Genomic DNA, 20,013 nt, shown 5'->3' with positions numbered 1-20,013 from the left:
TTGCAACCTGTGTTCGGTTTTGAGAGGCATTTTGTAACCACTATTGAAATAACGTCCACTATTGAAATAATTATTTCAATATTGAACGTTATTTCAATAGTGGTTTCAACCAGTTTTTGGTTTGAAATGCACTTTCAACCACTACTGAAATAATTATTTCAATAGTAAACGTTATTTCAATAGTGGTTACAACCAGTGTTTAGTTTATGCACTTTCAACCACTATTGAAATAATTATTTCAATAGTGGTCGTTATTTCAATAGTGGTTGCAACAATTGTTGTTTAAACCAAGGTCATAGTAGGTGCTGGCACAAAAAAGATCTGTGGCTGCTCAATGGCCCTGAGTGCCGAGTATAAGTCTAAATTTGCAGCCCTCCACCAGCAAGTGGTGATGTCTCCATATGAGTGAAAAATTCTCCAGAGGGACATTAAACAACAAAGAAAGAAAGAAAAGGAACTGTAAATGTACATGTGCTGTGTTAAAATAAGTTCAAAAATATACATAATTCCCTTTCATTGACCAGATAAAACATAACCATTTTACTTTTGTAGCACATAGTAGAGCTAAGGTGTTTGGAGCAGAAACAAGTCCCCAGCTTCTGAACGAACTGCTGAATAAGTTTGAGGACCACCATCAGAGTGTCCAAACGTTCCTTCTGAAGCAGGAGTATCAACGCTCTCAGGCCATGATGAGGCAGAAAATGCTGGAAAATCTAGACGAAAGTCTGAAGAAACAAACACACGTATGACAATTTTAAGTCACATCTGACTGATTATCAAGATATCTTTAATGATTATTTTGAGATGAATTCGATTAATTTTGATTGATATTGTTATGCACCATTCTCTTTTGAAGATAACATATCTTTTTAATGGTCATATGGAGTGTGTTAAAAGCAAACTTGACCATTTTGTCCAAAAAAAAAATGAAATAATTATCACCAGACTCTTAATGAATAGGAAATGTACTAAGCATCAGTTCTTTTTCTGTTTTCTTCAGCATCAGCATGATGAGAAAGATCATGAGGAAGAGGCTAGACTTCAGGAAGAATTCAGAAATCTCCTCAAGGACATGGAGGCTTATCTTAAACCCCTCACCTCCCAGTTAGTGGGGCTTCTGACGTAAGTCATTGTCTTAAAATTCTCACTTCCCAGCTAGTTGGGCTTCTGATGTAAGTTATTATCTAAATACCCTCACCTCCCAGCTAGTGGGGTTTCTGATGTAAGTCATTATCTAAATACCCTCACCTCCCAGCTAGTGGGGCTTCTGATGTAAGTCATTATCTAAATATCCTCACCTCCAAGCTAGTGGGGCTTCTGATGTAAGTCATTATCTTAAAACCCTCACTTCCCAGCTAGTGGGGCTTCTGACTTAAGTCATTATCTTAAAACCCTCACCTCCCAGCTAGTGGGACATCTGACATAATTCATGCCTTACCAGTAACCTCCCACCTAGTGGGACTTATGACATAAATTATTATCTTAAACCCCTCACCCTCAGCCTAGTGGGGCTTCTGAAGCAAATCTTTATCTTTAACCTCTCAGTTGGACTTCTGATGTAATTTATTATTTTAAACCCCTCATTTACTCCTGATATATGTCATCATCTTATCTTAAAACTCAATGCCCCCCCCCCCCACCCCCTCCACCTAGTGGGATTTCTGATGTAAGTCATTATGTTAAACTCCTCTCCTCCCACCTAGTGGGATTTGTGACATAAGACAACATCTTAACCCTACCACCTAGTGGGACTTTTGAGGTAAGTCATTATCTTAAATCCTCACCCAACCTAGTGGGATTTCTGATGTAGGTCATTACCTTAGACCCCTCTCGTTCCACCAAGTGGGACTTGTGATGTAAGTCATAACCTAAAACTCCTCAGCTCCCACCTAGTGGGACTTCTGACATATGTCATGGCTTAAACCCCCTCACCTCCCAGCTAGTGGGAGTTCTGACATATGTCGTAGCTTAATCCCCTCACCTCCAAGCTGAGGGGCTTCTGTTGTAAGTCATCTTTTGTCCCTCAGTCTTCCTCATTTCAAGTGATGGTAATATCTAAGTAAATTATCTATCAAGAGTTAACAAGTCTATGATCTACAGTAAAATGTTTAAACAAAATCTGACCTAGGAGGTTGCAATGTACTGTAAAAGCAGAAATTTTAGCGAGAATTCAATTTTGGCATTTTTAGTGAGGGTGTTGAGATAGCTTAAATTAAATATTGCTAACAATTTATTCTGCATTAGAAGGTTACTGTTATTTTTTTTATGCACCATAAAATCACTAAAAATTATTTGTCGTTAAAATTAAATACTGAATATTAAGGACAAATCGTTAAATTTGCGTTTCGCTAAAATTTCCACTTATACGATATAAGAAATATTCCATAGTACATCAAATATTGATGCTGCACTGGAAGGCTTTTGTATAGTTTTATATAAAATTACAGGTAGTTTTTTTAACATTGTTGAAATGTAAACTATTTCAGGCCCCATGTGGTAACTCCCACCAGCACTAATAAAGACAACAAGGGGCAGTCCGAAGCCCCTCCCCACGAATATGTTATTCTGTTAGTGGACTCCATGTTAATGCACATGCCACTGGAGGCCTTGGAGTTCCTACAGGTGGAGAATGTCACAGCCCTGTGTAGAGACTTCTCTCTGTCTCTATTTCATCATAGGTTCTACAAGGATGAAGCAACAGGTGAGAATCGGGGAAAGAAAATGTGGTGTGGATCAAAGATTTTGAGTTCTGGTTGAGTGGAATATGAGCTCTTTGTCAATTTGCATAATTTGTCATCAATGAAAGAAATTTTGAAAAAATATGTTTTTAAAAATTCATACATAAAGCTCGAATCAAAGGATATTTTAAACATATCAAAGCTTAATGAGTATGTGTTATTTGCTTCCATTGTATTTGTTGACAGCAATCAACCATGTGTTGTAAATTATTAATTTATAAAGCTTTGAAATTTGCATGCTTCCATGTTTGTAAATTCCATTTCATTTAATTTTCAAAGATATGGCTAATGGTAGGTAGATATAACTGCCATGTATTCTGTATCAGTTGTTGATGGGTTTTCTGGTATACACTGTTTATTATATGAACTAAGATAGAATCTTTTAATTTATAACTAATCAACATCTTAATTGTCTAAATGATTCTGTAGATTCTCAGTTACAAGGATCTCGTAAACATAAACCAACTGGTAATGTGGGTCACTTTATTCTCAGTAGCTTTTTAGCTTCCATAGCTATATTTTATATTGTAGACATCATGTGTCAAAATTCATTGTATTAGCCAATGAAGGAATCAGTCAGGATAAAGATTCATGTGGCTAGTAAAATAAAGTAAAATCGGAATGTTATAGTGTTTACTGATTGTTTTCTCTGAACCCCATCTGGAAATTAACTGTGAATTATTAGTCAGGTTTCTTTTAACATTTCTGCAGAAAAGGGAGAAAAATGCCAATGAAATAGCTCAGCAAGTTTAAAATTGTGAAATGATTAGAAATATGCCTTCCCAATTTATGTGGTGCTTAAAGATTAGTAAACTATGATCTTTTGAACTATTTTGAAAACATATGCAAAATAATTCATGCTTGTTTGAAATTTTTTTTTTTTTTAATAGTAACTGATTGCCATTGGTGTTATTTTTCTCCCTTAATTAAACTACATTATGTGTAAAATATTGACTGGATCGATGCAAATTCAGACTTTTCATTCTTTACAAAATCTGCTATTTTTATGATATATATATCTTGGTGTATTGGTGTGCATATACATTACAGCTTTTGATGTGCTTTATGTCAATGTATCAATGAATGCTTGGATTTTCAGAACGTAAAACGCCAACTAACGCCTCTCGTACTGGAAAAATTGTGGAGTCAGGTAGCCATACTAAGCACTCTGTAGACTCCAGATTCTTGGATATTTTCTCTTTTTATTCTAACTTTACAACTAGCTTTTATATAGCATGGTTATATGAAGTTGGAATTTTGAAAAATCTAGTGAAATAATATAATTTATAATATGTATTTATGAATGCCATTAGGAATCTAAAAGCTTTGTTAAATAATGCTTCCAGTAAATAGAGCATGCACACTTGAAAGTGTATTGTATATCTGGAGAGATTTCTCACTCAGTTATATAATTTTTACTTAAATTGCCTGCAAATTCTTGCGTCAGATTTCTTAGGAACAGTTTTCGTGTAGAGTCCTTTGTTAGTTTGGACATTCTATAGATGCATTTCATTCTTCACCACTACATGTAATTAGAATATCACTTCATAAAAAAGGCCCATAAGTAATGTAAGATGCTTAAGATTTTTACTGTAGCTGTAGATTTTAGTATATTTTACTGTAGTTTATAGTCTTCATTTTTGTTAGTTGGATAAATCTTCAGTATTGAACTGTTAGGCTACAAAGTTATAAAATATGGACTTAGATTAACAATGATGTTACAAATCTAGAAATTTGTTTCTTTCAGTTTTTAACTCTTTACAAAAAGAAAGACAAAATTTGAGTTATAAGTATTTTGAAAAGAAGTATTTGCTATCAAAATAAACACACTTTATGAAATGTTTATTCATTACTTTCCAATGATAATTTTTTTTTGTTTCAAGGGGAGGAGAAGACATTAATTACAATTTATTTTGAAGAGATAATCTCACTAGTATTGCTGTACATCATATCAAGTATATTTATTACTATTTTTAGAACAACAAAATGAGGAGAAGAAGAAACAGAAGGCTAAGAACCAGGACAATCCCTTGTCTAGAATACCCGGACTCAGGGACGCCAGTAAAAAACAGGCTAAGATTGTACGTCACAAATAACTGGAAAATCTATACTGAAAACAATATGCCAAAGAAGTAACAGTGCTATAACTACTGAAAGAAATTCATGTTTAAATGACAATACTTCACTTTATAACATTTATACTGGTACATCATGCTCAGTAATGTTATATTGGTACAATGTGTTCCATGAAATGGGTCAAATTGAAAAGAATTTTGAATACATTACAGATTCCATTACACAGAGATTTACAACCTTGGCATCACACTGTGGATACCATGAACTTCAGATGTATCCTTCTTTTGTTGAGAATTATTGCAGTCAAATCTAATGTCTTTAATCATACTTCAAAGAAATCTAGATAAAAGCATACATTTATTTGCATTTTATAACTGTAACTGTATTGGATGGTTTTATAAAGTAGCATAGCTAAATCCCTCAGTGGCAGGTACAAGTAGATCTTTTGATAATTATTGATAATTATAAAAAAAAAAAAAAAAAAAAATCAGAAATATGTAGTATTTTTCACTTGGTATGATTAAAGTTCATCTTGTACATCAAATTGCATGATTCTTTTTGTGTGATGATAGAGACTTTTGTTACATTATGTCTTTAACATGAAAATAGACATTGTGGATTCCCATCTGGATTGTGCAGAAACAGGTTGGTTTCAATTCATTACTTTACCAATGAAACAGAAATAGATTAGGGAGGCTTAGGTGTAAGAGAAATAGCAAATTTCTATTAAAGAAGAAATTGTTAATCTAAATTCATTAAATTTCTTAAGTGATTATACATTCTAATAATTAGTTCTTGTAGTAATCAGTAACTTAAGAATGTAGGCCTATTTCTGACTTTTTTTCTCTTTCAAACTTGCAGAGGTTAATAAACCAATTGAAATATTCAACAAGCTTATGGAGGAATATGAACAACAGTTTACTCCAAGATGGCTGGGTGTGCCAGGAGATGATCATACACCAAGGTTTGTTTTGTTGTGGTTCTATTTTCTCTAGCTGAATTTAATATATAATGTTAGTTAGAAATAGGTGTCTACATGTATTACTCTTATGTTTCAAGGTATATTCTTGCAGCTTTTGTTACTTATTAGATGTACATTGAAAGCTATGCTCAATCCTTATTTATAGTTGCATACTGGCATGTACGTGAAGTCGAGTCTTGTTGATCTGACTTCTTTTTATAATCTAGATTCCTTTCCTCCACAGATTTCATCCAGAAGGTGAAGCCTCTGGATAATGGAGTCCGAATTAACAAGGCTTGACTGTATATTAATTATGTTAAGGAGGGAAATGATCAATTACTACTGTCCTCACATTAATATTACTGCCCTTTGTTGTAGTGTTGGTGAGTGGGAGATTTACCTCACAGACAACAGTTCCTTTATCTTCTATGGAATGGAGAAGTTTATCAACTACATTCCACCTGCCAAACTCTCAGCCTTAAACATTCCAGGTATACTGCTGAAATCAATATTGATAGATGTATATACTCTGTATATACATAGTGGGTAAACAAATATAGGTTTCTAGAACAAAAATCTGCCAAATTAGTCATTTATGGCAAGATTTTAGTCCGGTAATAAAAATACCTTCATTAATTGCATGTATAGCCCAACTTTGTACTATATGCACTGATGTTGTAAAACCTGGATTGATGTACTTAATATTTTATAGAACTACTAAAGGTCATTTTAAAATGAGTGTTGAATCAAATGTATTTTTATATTTTAAATAGATTTTCTCAAGTATCTATAAGGTGTACTGTCCAAGTTGTTCTATTTAGATAACTGCACTTTTCATACAAAATTTGGATATGACGAAGTCACTCAGCTACTGCCATTTTCTATTCTAGATTGCTCTATAATATATTCACTGGATATGGCTGAAACAAGCAAGAGTTTCACAAGGCAATCTAAACTGGATGTCAGAAAGAGGTTGGTTTTGTCTAATCATGAACCTTTGCTTTAATTATCCAGGTTCCAAAATTTATGAGAAAATCTGTAATGTTAAACATTATGTAATGTTAAACAAAATCCCTTTTCATTTCAGTGAGAATATTCTTTCGTTGGAGAAGCCAGTTGAGACAGCCATGTTAATTAGTCTTACTGGAGTAAAATGTCTAATGTCCAATCAATGGCACTGTACCCTGGCAGAAAATGCTGACAGACTTAAAGTGTCCATGAAAGGTAAGTCAGAGGGAGATAGCCTAGAAATGAGATTTATATACTGAATTTTTGACTGCCAAGCAAAGATGAAAATGTATACAACTGTAGTTACTTTCTTATTGATTATTTATCGTTCAGGGAGTCATTTATTTAGTCTCATGCATTTCATGAGCTTTCATAAGCTTTTTGAAATTATATATGTGTAAATGTATACTGAAAGAGAAAAGAAATAATGCATCAAAATTTAATGATTTTGAGAACATTCTTCCAACATTACAAGAAGAACTTACAATACATTCAATCTTTCCAGCCTGTCCAAACTTTTGTATGTGCTGTTCAGCCAATTTTACAAAGTTTTTGCCACTTCATGGGTGGTCTTTCGAACATTCTGTCAACAACATTTGAAGTTGGGATAAAGTATATGTACACTGTGTGTCATTGAAAGACTTCATTTTGATGATGCCATCGCAAAAAGCACTATACATGTAATGGTTTGCCCACCCCTCTTTGCAGACCATTCAACATCCGCATTCTTTTACATTGATATTAGCTAAAATGTGGTGGAACTTACTAGTATACTGTTATTTGTGAAAATGACGTAAAAAGTCTGTTTAATAAGTCAGGTGTATCTCCAAGCATGTATGAAAGTGAAAACCTTGTTCACATTTAAAATATGATGCAGCCATTCTTTCATGGAGTCTAAGGACATTGCATGTTTAAATTCATTGAAGATTTTAATTACGGTACTCTCAGTCAGTGAATAAAGTAATTTTTTCCAATAGCAGTGAAAATTTGCATTTCTTTTACTTTAAGTATATTATCCATTGTTTTTTCTGATCAGATTTAAAGGGTGACTCAAGTACATTCATGTTTTCGAGTGATCAATACAGATAATAAGGCTTGTTAACTAATATCCTTCTATTAAATCAAGGACAGTGAAATATGGTTGTAAGTTTTAATTATTCATTTGCAGATTTATTGGAGGGAGGTAAAACCACTGGGGAAACAGTCCGTTTGCTTTTTGCACCTCATCAGAGAGAACAACCAAAAACTGAGACCGAAGAAAAACCACCAACACCAGAGACTGCGAAAGAGGACGGGGAAAACCAAGGGGAGGTCACTCCAGCAGAGAAGGAGCCTGAAGTAGAACAGGAGCCTCAACCAGATAGATCCTGGTACAACATGGTGTGTTACGGCCTGCCTAATCTTATGGTGGCACAGATTTAGACAGGATTGTATAACCATTCTTCAGTGTGACCAATAAGATGTTCTGAGAAATGGATATAATTTTTTTTTTTTTTGTTGTTGTTGAAGAAACCATTGAGGTTTATTGTTATCAGTATATACAATATACACATATTTGTTTTGATTGTGATCAATGATCATTTTACACTTAAATGTGAAATATTTATATTTTCTCTTACAGAATGCATTATTTTATAAACTCCGTCCAAAATTATTTATTTCTCTTATATTTAAGATACTTACATTATACCGTAATGCCTTTACATTACTTTTAATTACCAAGCAAAAGGAAAATAAAATGATACACTCAGATAAATACATGTATGTTTTTATTATCAGTTCACATCTACATGTATTAGTCCTAAGTGGAAATAAATTTTAAAGGGCATCACCATCCCTGTGTATCCGTCAGTCTATCTAGGCTGTAGCTTTGTTTTGATCATTTCATGCATATTGACAGATAGTATTTTCCCTCTAAGCTTTTACCTTTGGCTGCCATCTTGGAGGGCAACTTTTTGATTTTTCTTCTTTAAGCAAAGTTAGACATTTGGAAGAATCTTTATAATATTGAAATTCTTAAAGGACATTTTAACATGTATCCTGTAAAAAACAATGTTATCTACACCTACATAATGTACATGGCCATAATGACAAGCTTAAATTGGTTTAATATTGAATTTGAAATTGTTGACCTCCAATATGTTGACCCATGGGAAATAAATTAATAATCATGAATATCAAAAACTAACCACATGTATTGTATGAGAGGTTTTTGTATTACATGTATGTAATTTAGTAGCTTGGCTTACTGTTTGTAAGATTTTAAGAATTTTCCCTAAAACTTTGACCTCAGGCTATTCCAGTGATGCTTTGTAACAAGTTTGGTTGAAACTGATTCTGGATATAAAGCTGAAATTAAAATATGACAAGTTAAACAACAGACACTCGTTGAACTACATACATCATTCAATTGTTTCATTATCTTACCTAGGAACCAGATTGCCCATACACTCCAAGAATTTTAATGAAAAGCAAACACTTCTCTAAAACAAATTAGATTTATTCATCAAATTTTTCTCCCACAATCAATATGATTAATTCATACTTCCATTCAGTTTTTAAACAAGTAGAAAACTACAACACATGACTCATTTATTCATTGTCCCTTATTCCCACATTTATACATCACCAAAATCAAGTTCATCTAATTCATACAAAAAAGTTTTTAACTTTTCAGGCATGCAACATTAGAAATGATATTGAGACATTAGTAAATTCATTTTTCTCAAGTTTTTTTTTTTAAACACGTTTTGCAGACAAACATGCATAATACATGCATTAACAGATACCGGTACAAACATGTACATAACAGAATACATATTTATGTTAATCTTGTATTGAACTACAAAATTTTCACTCTTCAAAAATATTGTATTAGATATAACCATACTCTTAACCTGTATATTTGCTATAAACTGTTTATAATGATTTTACAAATATATTGGCACAAGATTGAATAGTACATGTACTGATGTAATATTAAATTTTAAGTACATGTATATGCATGTACTGTACACACATCAAAACAAAGCTAATCAAAAACTAATACATAATTATACAACCAAACATGTCTTTCTATAAGAGTAGAGTTTTTATGAAATAAACAATTGAAAAACAAAAGAACTAAAGAACTTGGAAAGGACACTCTTCTGTTAACCGGTCATTTTCTGGCCAAGACTATCAATGTAAAAGCTTCCCAAGCCTCACAAACAATAATGGTTTTTATCAGAAAGTGAACAATATTCCCCAATCCCCAAAAGTACATGCAAGCTTACTGATGATCAAATGTAGAAAAAATTGAGGACTTTTTTTCAATTTCACATGTCCTAAATTTGCAACTTGGCATGTTACAAGATCAGAACAATCATGTGACATAATAACATAGTTTACGTACTGCTTTCACTTTGAACATGGAAAAAAACTTGATCAATGATGATTGGACTAACATAAATATTTTATAACATTATGTTTATCATCAAGACTATGGTTGGTTACAATCTTTTCAGTTTTTTATATAACTGAATGAATGCTTAAATCCACATGCTTTCCTACATTTGCATTTAAACAGAATTTAAAATGCGTAAAACTATCTTGAATACATACAAACATGGGTGGAATTTAAAAAAAAACAAAACAGCTCTCTGACTTTGTAAGTGGATGGGTTTTTCATTAAACAACATTTATTGCAAGTATCAAATATATGTATAGTAGTTTTATGTAGGAAAAGATTTCTATAGACTTTATAATTTGAAATACAAGGTATTTTGATTAAGTTTTAATAACTTCAATAAATGGTAAAATTAAATATGAAGAGCATTAATTTGTGACAATGCAATATAAAGAAAGGCTCCGATGAAAAATTGTAAAAACTCTTCAGCATGGCCATGGTAGAAATTAAATTTGTTAACACAAAATTTCACATCTTGCACATGAAAACTGTGCAATATTGCACATGAAAATTGTGCATCACAACATGTTCACAAAAATTAAAAGTTGTCGTTCAAACTAATTTGTAGAAAGGGATTTCCAAGATCATTAAAGAGACAAAATTACCATACATACATGTATTACATGTATGTACAAGCAATTAAGTATTACACAGTATTTTACAAAAGAAAAATGTTTATCTTTTCTTTAACATCAAAAGAGTTTTCTTCTGCAGGTATATAAAACTGGTGTACAAAAGATATTTGACTACAGTATTCAGTATGGAATGTCAGTAGTTGCAAATCTTAATTTATGAAAACCAGCTGACGTAAACCCCAAAAACCAAATATGTACAAATTATTTTCTTGCTGCATAAAGACATAATATTAATGTATATCATCAAGTAACAGTACTAAGATGTGCTGCAAAATTAAAACATAGTAATGTCTTGAATGCAGATTTAAAGATAATGCACTTTGAACTTTTCCCTCCCAATTACAGGAGAGAATTAGTAGAATCGTTTGCTGTTGAAGCCAGCATCTTTATTGAATACCACATAGCCCACCACTCCACAGACGGCTAAACCAATGATTGCTATGACGATGATGATAAACACTTTCCACCCAGACATACTGCCTGACATGAAACCACCTTTTGGGTCCTCCACATGATCTAAAAAAAAAAATGAGATCCATGAGAATATAATAAATCATTTAAATGAATTTCACTGATTTTACAAAATCTTCATTTTCACGACAGCTCAACATAAGACACAGTCAAAATCAGTCAAGCTGAAAGTTCCAGTAAAGATCTAAATCATTGCAAAAAGATTGTCAGCTTTAACTTATCATGATGTGAACCCAAAGCATTTGATAACAATTTATTCTATGACTCAATCATGTAATACATGTATATGGAAATTGGTTATAAGAATATGTAACATGTACTTACCTCTGGGAGAGGCAAAGAACTGAGCAGATGGCAGCCCTGTATACTCCGAAGAATCTTCCTGAAAATCAAAAGCATCAAATGAAAAGTGTGGAAATATTACCTATTGTTGGTGAAGTTTAAAATATGTTCAATAACATTCCACTTTCAATATTTTACTGTTAATGCAGTTCAGAAAGCTTTGCTGATTTAAATTTCTTTTTTTTTTTTAAATATATTTACTTACCTTCTTTAAAGATTCTAATTCATATAATTTCATAGAAATAATATCATGATTATCTGCAAAAAAATAAAATACATATATATACATGTACATATCTAGACAGTCTGCTCTGAATTAAAAAAAGAAACTTGAAATGCATTGCTTTATTCACCTTTATAAAATGCATGTCCAAATATGAAATTAAAACATTAAACATGACATATAATTTCAGGTAATTGTTAATAAGATGTATCCACTTCCTTGTCAGTACATACCTGCTAATTCACCAGTGGCAGCAGTAGCACCAATATAATACCCTGTTGGCAGTTTGATTCCATGGACAACAAAACATTCCTTCCATTTGTTTTCATTGTCTATATCTGTGGAAACCTAAAATAACAAATTCAACAATTCTGAGTCTCCACAATTCAGCTGCAGGAAGTCAGAATGGTCCTGTTCAGGGAGAAATTGTTGTTATATATGTCCTTCAAAAATTATCAGTTTTAAAGGATACCATGTTTTCCAATGTAAAATTACTTATTATACATAAAAAGAGTAAAAATATTGAAATTATATCTTTTTTTTTCTTTAGTATCGACTGAAGATTGAAGCTTATCCTTAATAACATTTGATAAAACCTTGTTAATTGCAATTTTCTCCATCAATTGTACACTTTACTAAAATATCATGGAGTTTAAGTGGCACCTTAAGTGTTTCGTCTTGGTATCGGATAGCTACATAAGTGTCGTAATCTTTATTGCGGAATTTAGCCTCGCAGCCAGCTATCTCTGTGTGTGTACCGTCACGATCATGGTCATAGTGTAATGTCCCATTATTCACCATGGCAGAAATGTATGGGTGTTCATGCTGAAAAAGACAAAAAAGAATTTTTTCAGGAAATTTGCCTTTTTGAATGCATTTTACGTAATTTGCAACAAGTTTTCAAATTCTTGTTCATTAAAATGCAATTACCCTATTTATTACCTATTAGATGTAATTCTTGGAATTTTTGTCTTAACATCAAGAATCTATTCTCAAATGATTCCTACACTAAAGACAATACTTCTTTTTTCATTAAAATTCATATAACTTCTTCTCTACAATTCTTCTATGAAACATTCTGCTTTCATAATGCATCTGCTGACCAGTTGATGAAAAGAAAAGTTCTAAACGTTAGCAATATTTTGTGCCACATTCCTCCGCTACATGAACTTTAGGTTCTGTCTTTTCACTCTGAAAGGTTTTTTTCAGCTTGAAGATTATTTTTGTGTATTTTAAACACATAATTAATACTGCAGTCTTTGATCTTTTTTCCACAATTTGTGTTGCAGCTTGGCAAGGTTATTTGCCATGTGCAGATACTTCAGTTGAAAGAAGTTACCTAGAGTTCGGGCAGCCTGAATCCTAGTTCTCAACTAAAGCATTTTATCTGTCCGTGTTACACTTAAAGGAAAAGTGGTTGCTTCAACAAACTTATAAAAATGACAAAGAACAACTCATTCTTACATTGTGAGGTCCATTGTGGTTGCTGTATGTATCCAAGAAAATTCCTAGTCCTACAAAAAAATCCTTATTTCCAAATACTGGACCTACAAAACAATAGTATTACATCAGAATGTTATTCATGAATGCAATAAGCTTAATTTTCTGAGCAGTTTAAGCAAGTGTTACATATAAGATTAATTTACCTAATTGATTTCTGTCTCTTGCGTACCATATTGCAAAACCATCTCCAAACAGGTTCTTTCCACTGCCATGCACTTTAAAATGGACATGTAATTCCCAATTTTTTACCATTAACGGCTGAAAAATACCATAAATACAAAACTGTGCATTTTTATAATCTTTTGGGAATTCTGCATTTACTTTATCATCTTTATTTTTTTTTTAATTTCATTAAAATAAGTTAACTATGCCATTTTACAAGTGTAATACAGTATGAATAACAGTGGCGGATTCAGGGGGGTTCGGGAAAACCCCCACGCTCGATCAAAAAAATTTTTTTTACAAGTGTCATTTTAACAATATATTGCATAAATGCGACTCTATCCAAGCCCATTGTTTTACACGAAGAGGTGAAATATACAGTCACCATGCGAAATCCCTATCCGCTTGAGCGCACACATTATACAGGTAATCAACAGTACTGTACATGCAGAGATCATGATAGTACGTGCAGCTAGTGATGACGCAACGTCATACACTGGTTTTGTTTTGGCTAAAGTAATATTGTTTCGAGAATTTTCTTCTTTCTTGGATAATTGAATGTTACGTGAATAAACTGTGATTATTATTTAATAGAAAACAAATTAATTAATAATACATCAGGGACATATACTAGTTGAAATACGTTGTGACCTGTACCAAAAAGCACATTGAAAGTATTCCTTTTGTAGATGGAAGTTACAATGCAATTTTAAAAAGCAAAAGATCTGCATTTTTTTTAAAATTACAGTTGAATGATGTTGAATAAAACCCAACTAACGGTTACAACTTTGTATAATGAATTGTGGTAAAACTAATACGTATATATTGGAGGTCCTGTCAAAACAAGAATTGGCCACTTTTTTATCGATTGTTTTTCAAGACTTTTTTTTCAAACATTGGGCAGGTAAGTGGGTAAAAAAAAATAGAATTAAAGAGTGCATTTATGTTAGAAATTATAATTACCTCCCCCCAATGAATAAGCAATAATTCCAATTATTTTCCAATATAATTTATATTTATTCTTCAATATGAAATATCATTATGTGTATATATTGCAAATTATATGAACAGTATAGTCAAGTAGTTGAAAAGAGTAATTAGGGTTTCTACACAGAATTCGAATGTTCTAAGTGTTGGAAAATTGCACATCATGCAGTTGTATTTTGGTAGACAAAGCTTCACATGCGACAGTGTGTTGGACGTGCATTTTAAAATGAAAATTGGATATTATATACCGGTAGCAAATGGCGATATTTCTAATTTTATCAGATTTTACATTTAATTTTTTCTTTAGAAAAGTCTCATTTTTCAAGTTAACATGGAAGTTAAAAATAATCCCAAAATTAAAATTTTTTGTTCAATTTCTTGAAAATTTGGGTAGGTCGGTCTTGAAAAACAACTAGGAAAAAAGTGGCCAAAAACTAACTAATTCAATCTAAAATGCTGGAAAATGCACCATTTGGAGCCATTTTTAAAGAAAATTTCTCGGGGGAGGCCCCCCGAACCCCCACCTATGGGAGGGGGACACCCCCTTCCATGCCCTCCCCCTTCGGCCCTACGGGCCTCAAACACCCCCCCCCCCCCCACGTGGACTTCTGGATCCGCCACTGAATAACATGAATAAAATAAACATGTTCATAAAAGCAAACTGGTAAATAAAAAAACAAAATTCAGAAACTATGAATTTAAACAGCATTAAAGAAGTAGTAATCCCAATATTTATGAAATGTATTGATTAAATACTTAACTTACTAAAGTATTCCATATTCCTCCTTGTCTACTTTGGTAATCTGGTGTTAATCGTACATAATTATTTGTAACCATAGTAGTTCCTACAAAGTCCCATAGTGGCACAGAAAATCCTGACCCTGGAAAAAAAATTATAGCTAAGATAATCATCTAGACTTCACAGTGTACAAGGTATGATCCAGGCATGATTTGACTATGCAAAGCCCAAAAATTCCAAAAGGAGGATATGGTAACCTTCTTATGGATCACATGACACCTTCCCCCTAAGTTGCATCAACTGATCGAGTTGATGGTCCTAAGCCTCACGGTGTGCAAAATATAACCCAAACACGAAAAAGTTAGCACATAGCAGATGGAAAGACAGTGGGCTTTGTGATTTACTGTGCAAAAAAAAGAAAAATTTTATTTTGGCTATAAATTTCATAAATCCTCATCAATATACTTATAAAGGCATAACTTTTGGTTAACAAGCTTGTCTGTATGCCCACTGCTTAGGAGATTGATCCCTCGGAAGTTCCTAAATTTCTTAGGAATCAATCTGTAACAGGAGAGGAGAAAAATGTGACAGACCAGCCTCCGGGTCATAAAACTTAGACGAGCTCACTTTTGATCTCAGTCTCACTTTTCCACTATTAATTCCTTTGGTAATTAATTCCTTTGGTGTGACTTTTCCACTATTAATTCCTTTGGTAAAAGTGAGACTGAGATCAAAAGTGAGCTCGTTTAAGTTTTATGGCCCCGGAGCCAGACCGGGATTTGAACCCAGGCCCCCTGAATCTCCAGTACGTTGCTCTACCAACTGAGCTATCTGGCCACCAGCGATCAAACCCAACTGATTGCCACTTTTCTCCCTCCTTAAAGGTCTTCGGTCCCCGAAAACACCAACCCAGGTTCTTCCCTGGTAGGTCTTTCACCTGTCACTTCCAGGGCATGGCACGTACGGCACCAAATATAATGGGAAAGGAGAAAAATGTGGCGGTAAGATGGGTTCGATCAATGGTGGCCAGATAGCTCAGTTGGTAGAGCACCTGACTGGAGATCCAGGGGGCCCGGGTTTGAATCCTGGTCTGGTCCATCGCATTTTTCTCCTCTCCCATTACGAATCTAACAAACTGAGGGGTTGCAGAAAAAATAAGTTATTCCTTAAGTATTTTGATGCGGATTTATGACTTATAGCCAAAATAAAAATGTTCATTTTTTGCACTGTAAATTTATATCCCATTTGGGATATTATATCCCAGACGGGTTATTATATCCCAATTGGGCGATAGGTCCAAACCTGTCCACATGGACAAGAAAGAAATATTCAGCACTGTTACAAAATTTTCAAAATTTCATCACATTAATGTATTCATGGCAGAAAAAAATCAGGATTTATTAGATAAGAAGATTCTTCTAAATTTTGGTTCCCAGGGTGGGGCAATCTGAGGAAATTCGAGTTTCCTCTGTCTTAACGCAAAAAATAAAATTCATAATGTTCTGAAGGTGGTTGAGTAAAATCTGATTTTCATATACTGTAACAAACATAAAATATTGAATCTCTCCAAGTGCATTTCAAAATTTCTGTGACAAAACAACACTTCTCTAGTGAAACTGCGTTTGACAAAATACTTGTAATGGCTGCCGGTTGTGAAAAATTACTTTAAGAGAAGACTTAATTACCAGAGTATGGTTTAACAAGAGTGTGTTCTCGCTTCATATAATCTCTCCTGTCGAAATCTCCGATTACGTCTGATAAAAACAAGAAAAAACCAAATATCCAAGAAATCTGCCACCTGCACACGTCCATTTTGGATTATCTTCCCTTGGGTTAAATCAATTTTACGAATGCAATGTCCGCTATTTAATAACAAAACGAAAAAGAATTGCATATTTCCCGAGTGAGTGTAAGCTCCAGTGAAGCATGAAAAGGACTAATTATAGTAGCTGTTCCTTAAGATTAGTTGTTCTTGATTCAAAGTTCAAACACATGGCTGAAATGTCTATCAAAGCCAACTTTTGAAATCGTACAGTAAAACACGCTAAAAAGCCTTATAACGAAGTGCCAGGGACAGGTGATTTTGCTTTGTTACAAGCTTAATTTGTTATATCCAAAAAGTTAACAATATATATTTTTAAGTTGTGGGGAATGAAAATCGCTTCACTATAAGCATCAATTCATTATAAGCATGTTCACTATAAGCTTGTTTAACTGTATAACAAACGGGAAAAAGTGTCTGCCAGACTGGGAATGGAGCTGAGGACTTCCTTCTGTCCCTGCAGAACATCTAAGATTTAGCTACCTGACCAATCCACCCAATTCTGTTACTGGAAAGTTTTACTTCAACTGCATGAGCTTAGACTCAAGTAGACTTAAGTATATAAGCTTTCCTGAACTCACCATCCAGTGTACATTTCCAACTTTTACGACAGGGCCAATTCCAACCAAACTTGCCCCAAAGCATCCTTGGATGAATTAAGACCAGAGGATTCAAACTTTTCTCAACATGAAGGGCCACACCCTCTTCCAATTGGAGATTTTTTTTTAAATAGTGAAAAATTTGGTGAAATACTTACTCCAAAAATACTGAGCAAGAAAAGACAAACCTTAGAGCAAATGTTTTCTTGATATTTGTTAAAATTATGCCCCCCCCCACAGAAGTTGGGAGGGGCCAAAAAATCGGGTCAAAGTTGCACAATGGGGATTACATTAGGAAAAAAATCATTCAAATTTATAGACCATAGCAGACAGTCATGACCACTGAGGCTAGCTAGGACAGAGATCGCACTGGGAGATTCAAAGTTTTACATGAGAACATGCAAGAAATTAAACATGCATCTGTGTCATTTATAAGTATGGTGTTAGTTTCTTGTTAAGTTTTTTGTTTTTCTATCCTTGTCATTACAGGTCATTTTTTTTGTCTCAGGATCAGCCAATTCATGTTGAACTATACAGATTTCTTAGTCCTGTTGTTTTCCTTATGTCTTGTCTAACTAGAGGAGTTCAGAAAAAGAATTGGACATATATATACCTCAAAAAGATGCTCACATAGGGCCAACAGTTTCTTTAGTTTTGAAGGTAGTTTTATCATGAAGGCAAAGTTGTCACCAAACATATGATGTCATAAATTCACAACTATAATGTGACAAATTCAAATTAATAAAAAAAACAAAAAAAACTCTTGCCTCTTCCATCTAAAAAGAAAAGTTTGTCAGCAAAAAATTCATTGTAAAAATTAATGTACGTGAAATTGGTCAACTTTATACCAAATCTATGTGTATATCTCCATGGAATTATTTTTCAGATATTTAAAACAGATTCTGGTTTCAAAAAGAAAAACAGATGAATTTACTCATACTTTTATTCACAACACAAAAAACTAACAATATTTTACTGTATTTGAGCTGACATTCAAACATACAACATATTTCCTGCAAAACCCATTGTATCAATCCATTTCCAAAAACAAATTAAATACAGATCTCACATAGTAATGTGCTTTTTTCTTCATTTTATAATCCAACTACCAAAACTACCTATGGTCCTGTTAAGTCTGAATGGTGAAAATGATTTTTTTAAAAGAAATTATCGCATGCTCTTAAAAAATTGTAATTTAAAATTTATGAAAATATTATTTAAAGCCATGTTTATTAAAATACTGAAAACAATTGTCGATGTTGTTGTAAGCATATTTTAAGTGATATTGAGAGTTGAAATCAAAATGGTGATATGCATATTTCAATCAGATTTGCATGCCATGTTGCCATGACATCATAGGTGATGATTCAGTGGCAGTGAGATGATAATTTGATTATTAAATACAAGAGCTTCCAAATTTTGATCTTATTCATCAAAGGCTAAGTGAATTACTACTCAGCATCCTCTCAGCATCCTATAATGTTACAGTAAAATTATAAAATCATCAATTTCTTGGTCATATTTATCAGTATTATGTACAATAACTTCAATAACAAGTAGGGCCTTAGCCAAGTCTCTGGATAAGGCAGTGCAGGGGAGGATCTGGGAGAAGTATCCCCTCCTCTGAGCCAGAATTTTTTTATAAATAGATACCATTCTGGTGGGTTCTGGTGCATTCTTGAAGTCATTTCATCACATATTAGATTAAACAAAATCTAACAGCATTACTTAAAAAAGAGAATAATGAATTTACTTTGTTTTAAAGATATTTTTGAGTCTTTTTTCTTTATATGGGGCTGCCTTCACACCCAACGCCCATTCTCATGACATTGACGTAACTGTATACATCACATCGATAACATTTTTTTTTTCTTTTTACGATTTAACAAAAAGATTCCTTTAGTCAAGCATATAAAAACATATTCCAACACAATCTGTAAAAGCATGGTAAAAAAGAATATATTGTCTAACATTTGTAAATAATAGATCAACAATAATATTCTATATAATTTACGCAAAACTCATATTAATGCTAGAAAAATATTTGCACATACATGTAAAAAAAATTTAAAAATGCTTTGAAAAAAAATAAAACCTATGTCACTAACATCGGTGTTATGAGTAAAATGCATTAGGTAAAAAAAAAGCATAAATTAATAAATACAAATTAGCATAAACTTGAGATAACAGTTTAAAAATCTCAAAATCAACATACATAGTATTCACTATTCCCAAACATTGCATTAGTCAGGTTTATTTTACAAAGAAATATGCAATTCAGTACAAGCAAATTCATTCT

General features: G+C 32.9%; 2 protein-coding genes across 3 annotated transcripts in view; one reads left to right on the top strand and one right to left on the bottom strand.

The window, feature by feature from the left end:
- LOC133181024 (cilia- and flagella-associated protein 46-like) overlaps positions 1-8,427 on the top strand; it is a 58,918-nt gene extending 50,491 nt beyond the window's left edge. For both annotated transcript variants that reach the window (XM_061315553.1, XM_061315552.1), the window contains 13 exons: positions 553-743; positions 1,001-1,122; positions 2,487-2,701; positions 3,168-3,206; positions 3,838-3,888; positions 4,716-4,819; positions 5,027-5,087; positions 5,424-5,459; positions 5,676-5,778; positions 6,154-6,266; positions 6,666-6,747; positions 6,863-6,999; positions 7,952-8,427. In XM_061315553.1, coding sequence (XP_061171537.1) covers positions 553-743; positions 1,001-1,122; positions 2,487-2,701; positions 3,168-3,206; positions 3,838-3,888; positions 4,716-4,819; positions 5,027-5,087; positions 5,424-5,459; positions 5,676-5,778; positions 6,154-6,266; positions 6,666-6,747; positions 6,863-6,999; positions 7,952-8,205 — 1,508 coding nt within the window. In that variant the 3' untranslated portion in view covers positions 8,206-8,427. The remainder of the gene's footprint in view (positions 1-552; positions 744-1,000; positions 1,123-2,486; positions 2,702-3,167; positions 3,207-3,837; positions 3,889-4,715; positions 4,820-5,026; positions 5,088-5,423; positions 5,460-5,675; positions 5,779-6,153; positions 6,267-6,665; positions 6,748-6,862; positions 7,000-7,951) is intronic.
- An 835-nt stretch (positions 8,428-9,262) lies between these two features.
- Positions 9,263-17,117, bottom strand: LOC133181022 (vesicular integral-membrane protein VIP36-like). The gene is made up of 9 exons (XM_061315551.1): positions 16,979-17,117; positions 15,320-15,435; positions 13,549-13,663; positions 13,367-13,449; positions 12,566-12,727; positions 12,136-12,250; positions 11,885-11,937; positions 11,662-11,719; positions 9,263-11,382 (listed from the first exon to the last, which is right to left on the bottom strand). Exons 1-9 carry the CDS (start codon positions 17,103-17,105, stop codon positions 11,219-11,221), a joined length of 993 nt encoding a protein of 330 aa, XP_061171535.1. The 5' UTR covers positions 17,106-17,117; the 3' UTR covers positions 9,263-11,218.
- Positions 17,118-20,013: the final 2,896 nt, after the last annotated feature.

Source organism: Saccostrea echinata, unplaced genomic scaffold (assembly GCF_033153115.1).
Source record: "Saccostrea echinata isolate AGI-Se365-2 ecotype Australia unplaced genomic scaffold, CSIRO_AGI_Sech_v1 ptg000008l, whole genome shotgun sequence".
In the NCBI taxonomy this organism is placed as follows: Eukaryota; Metazoa; Mollusca; class Bivalvia; order Ostreida; family Ostreidae; genus Saccostrea; species Saccostrea echinata.
This window is presented reverse-complemented; position numbering and strand designations above follow the sequence as displayed.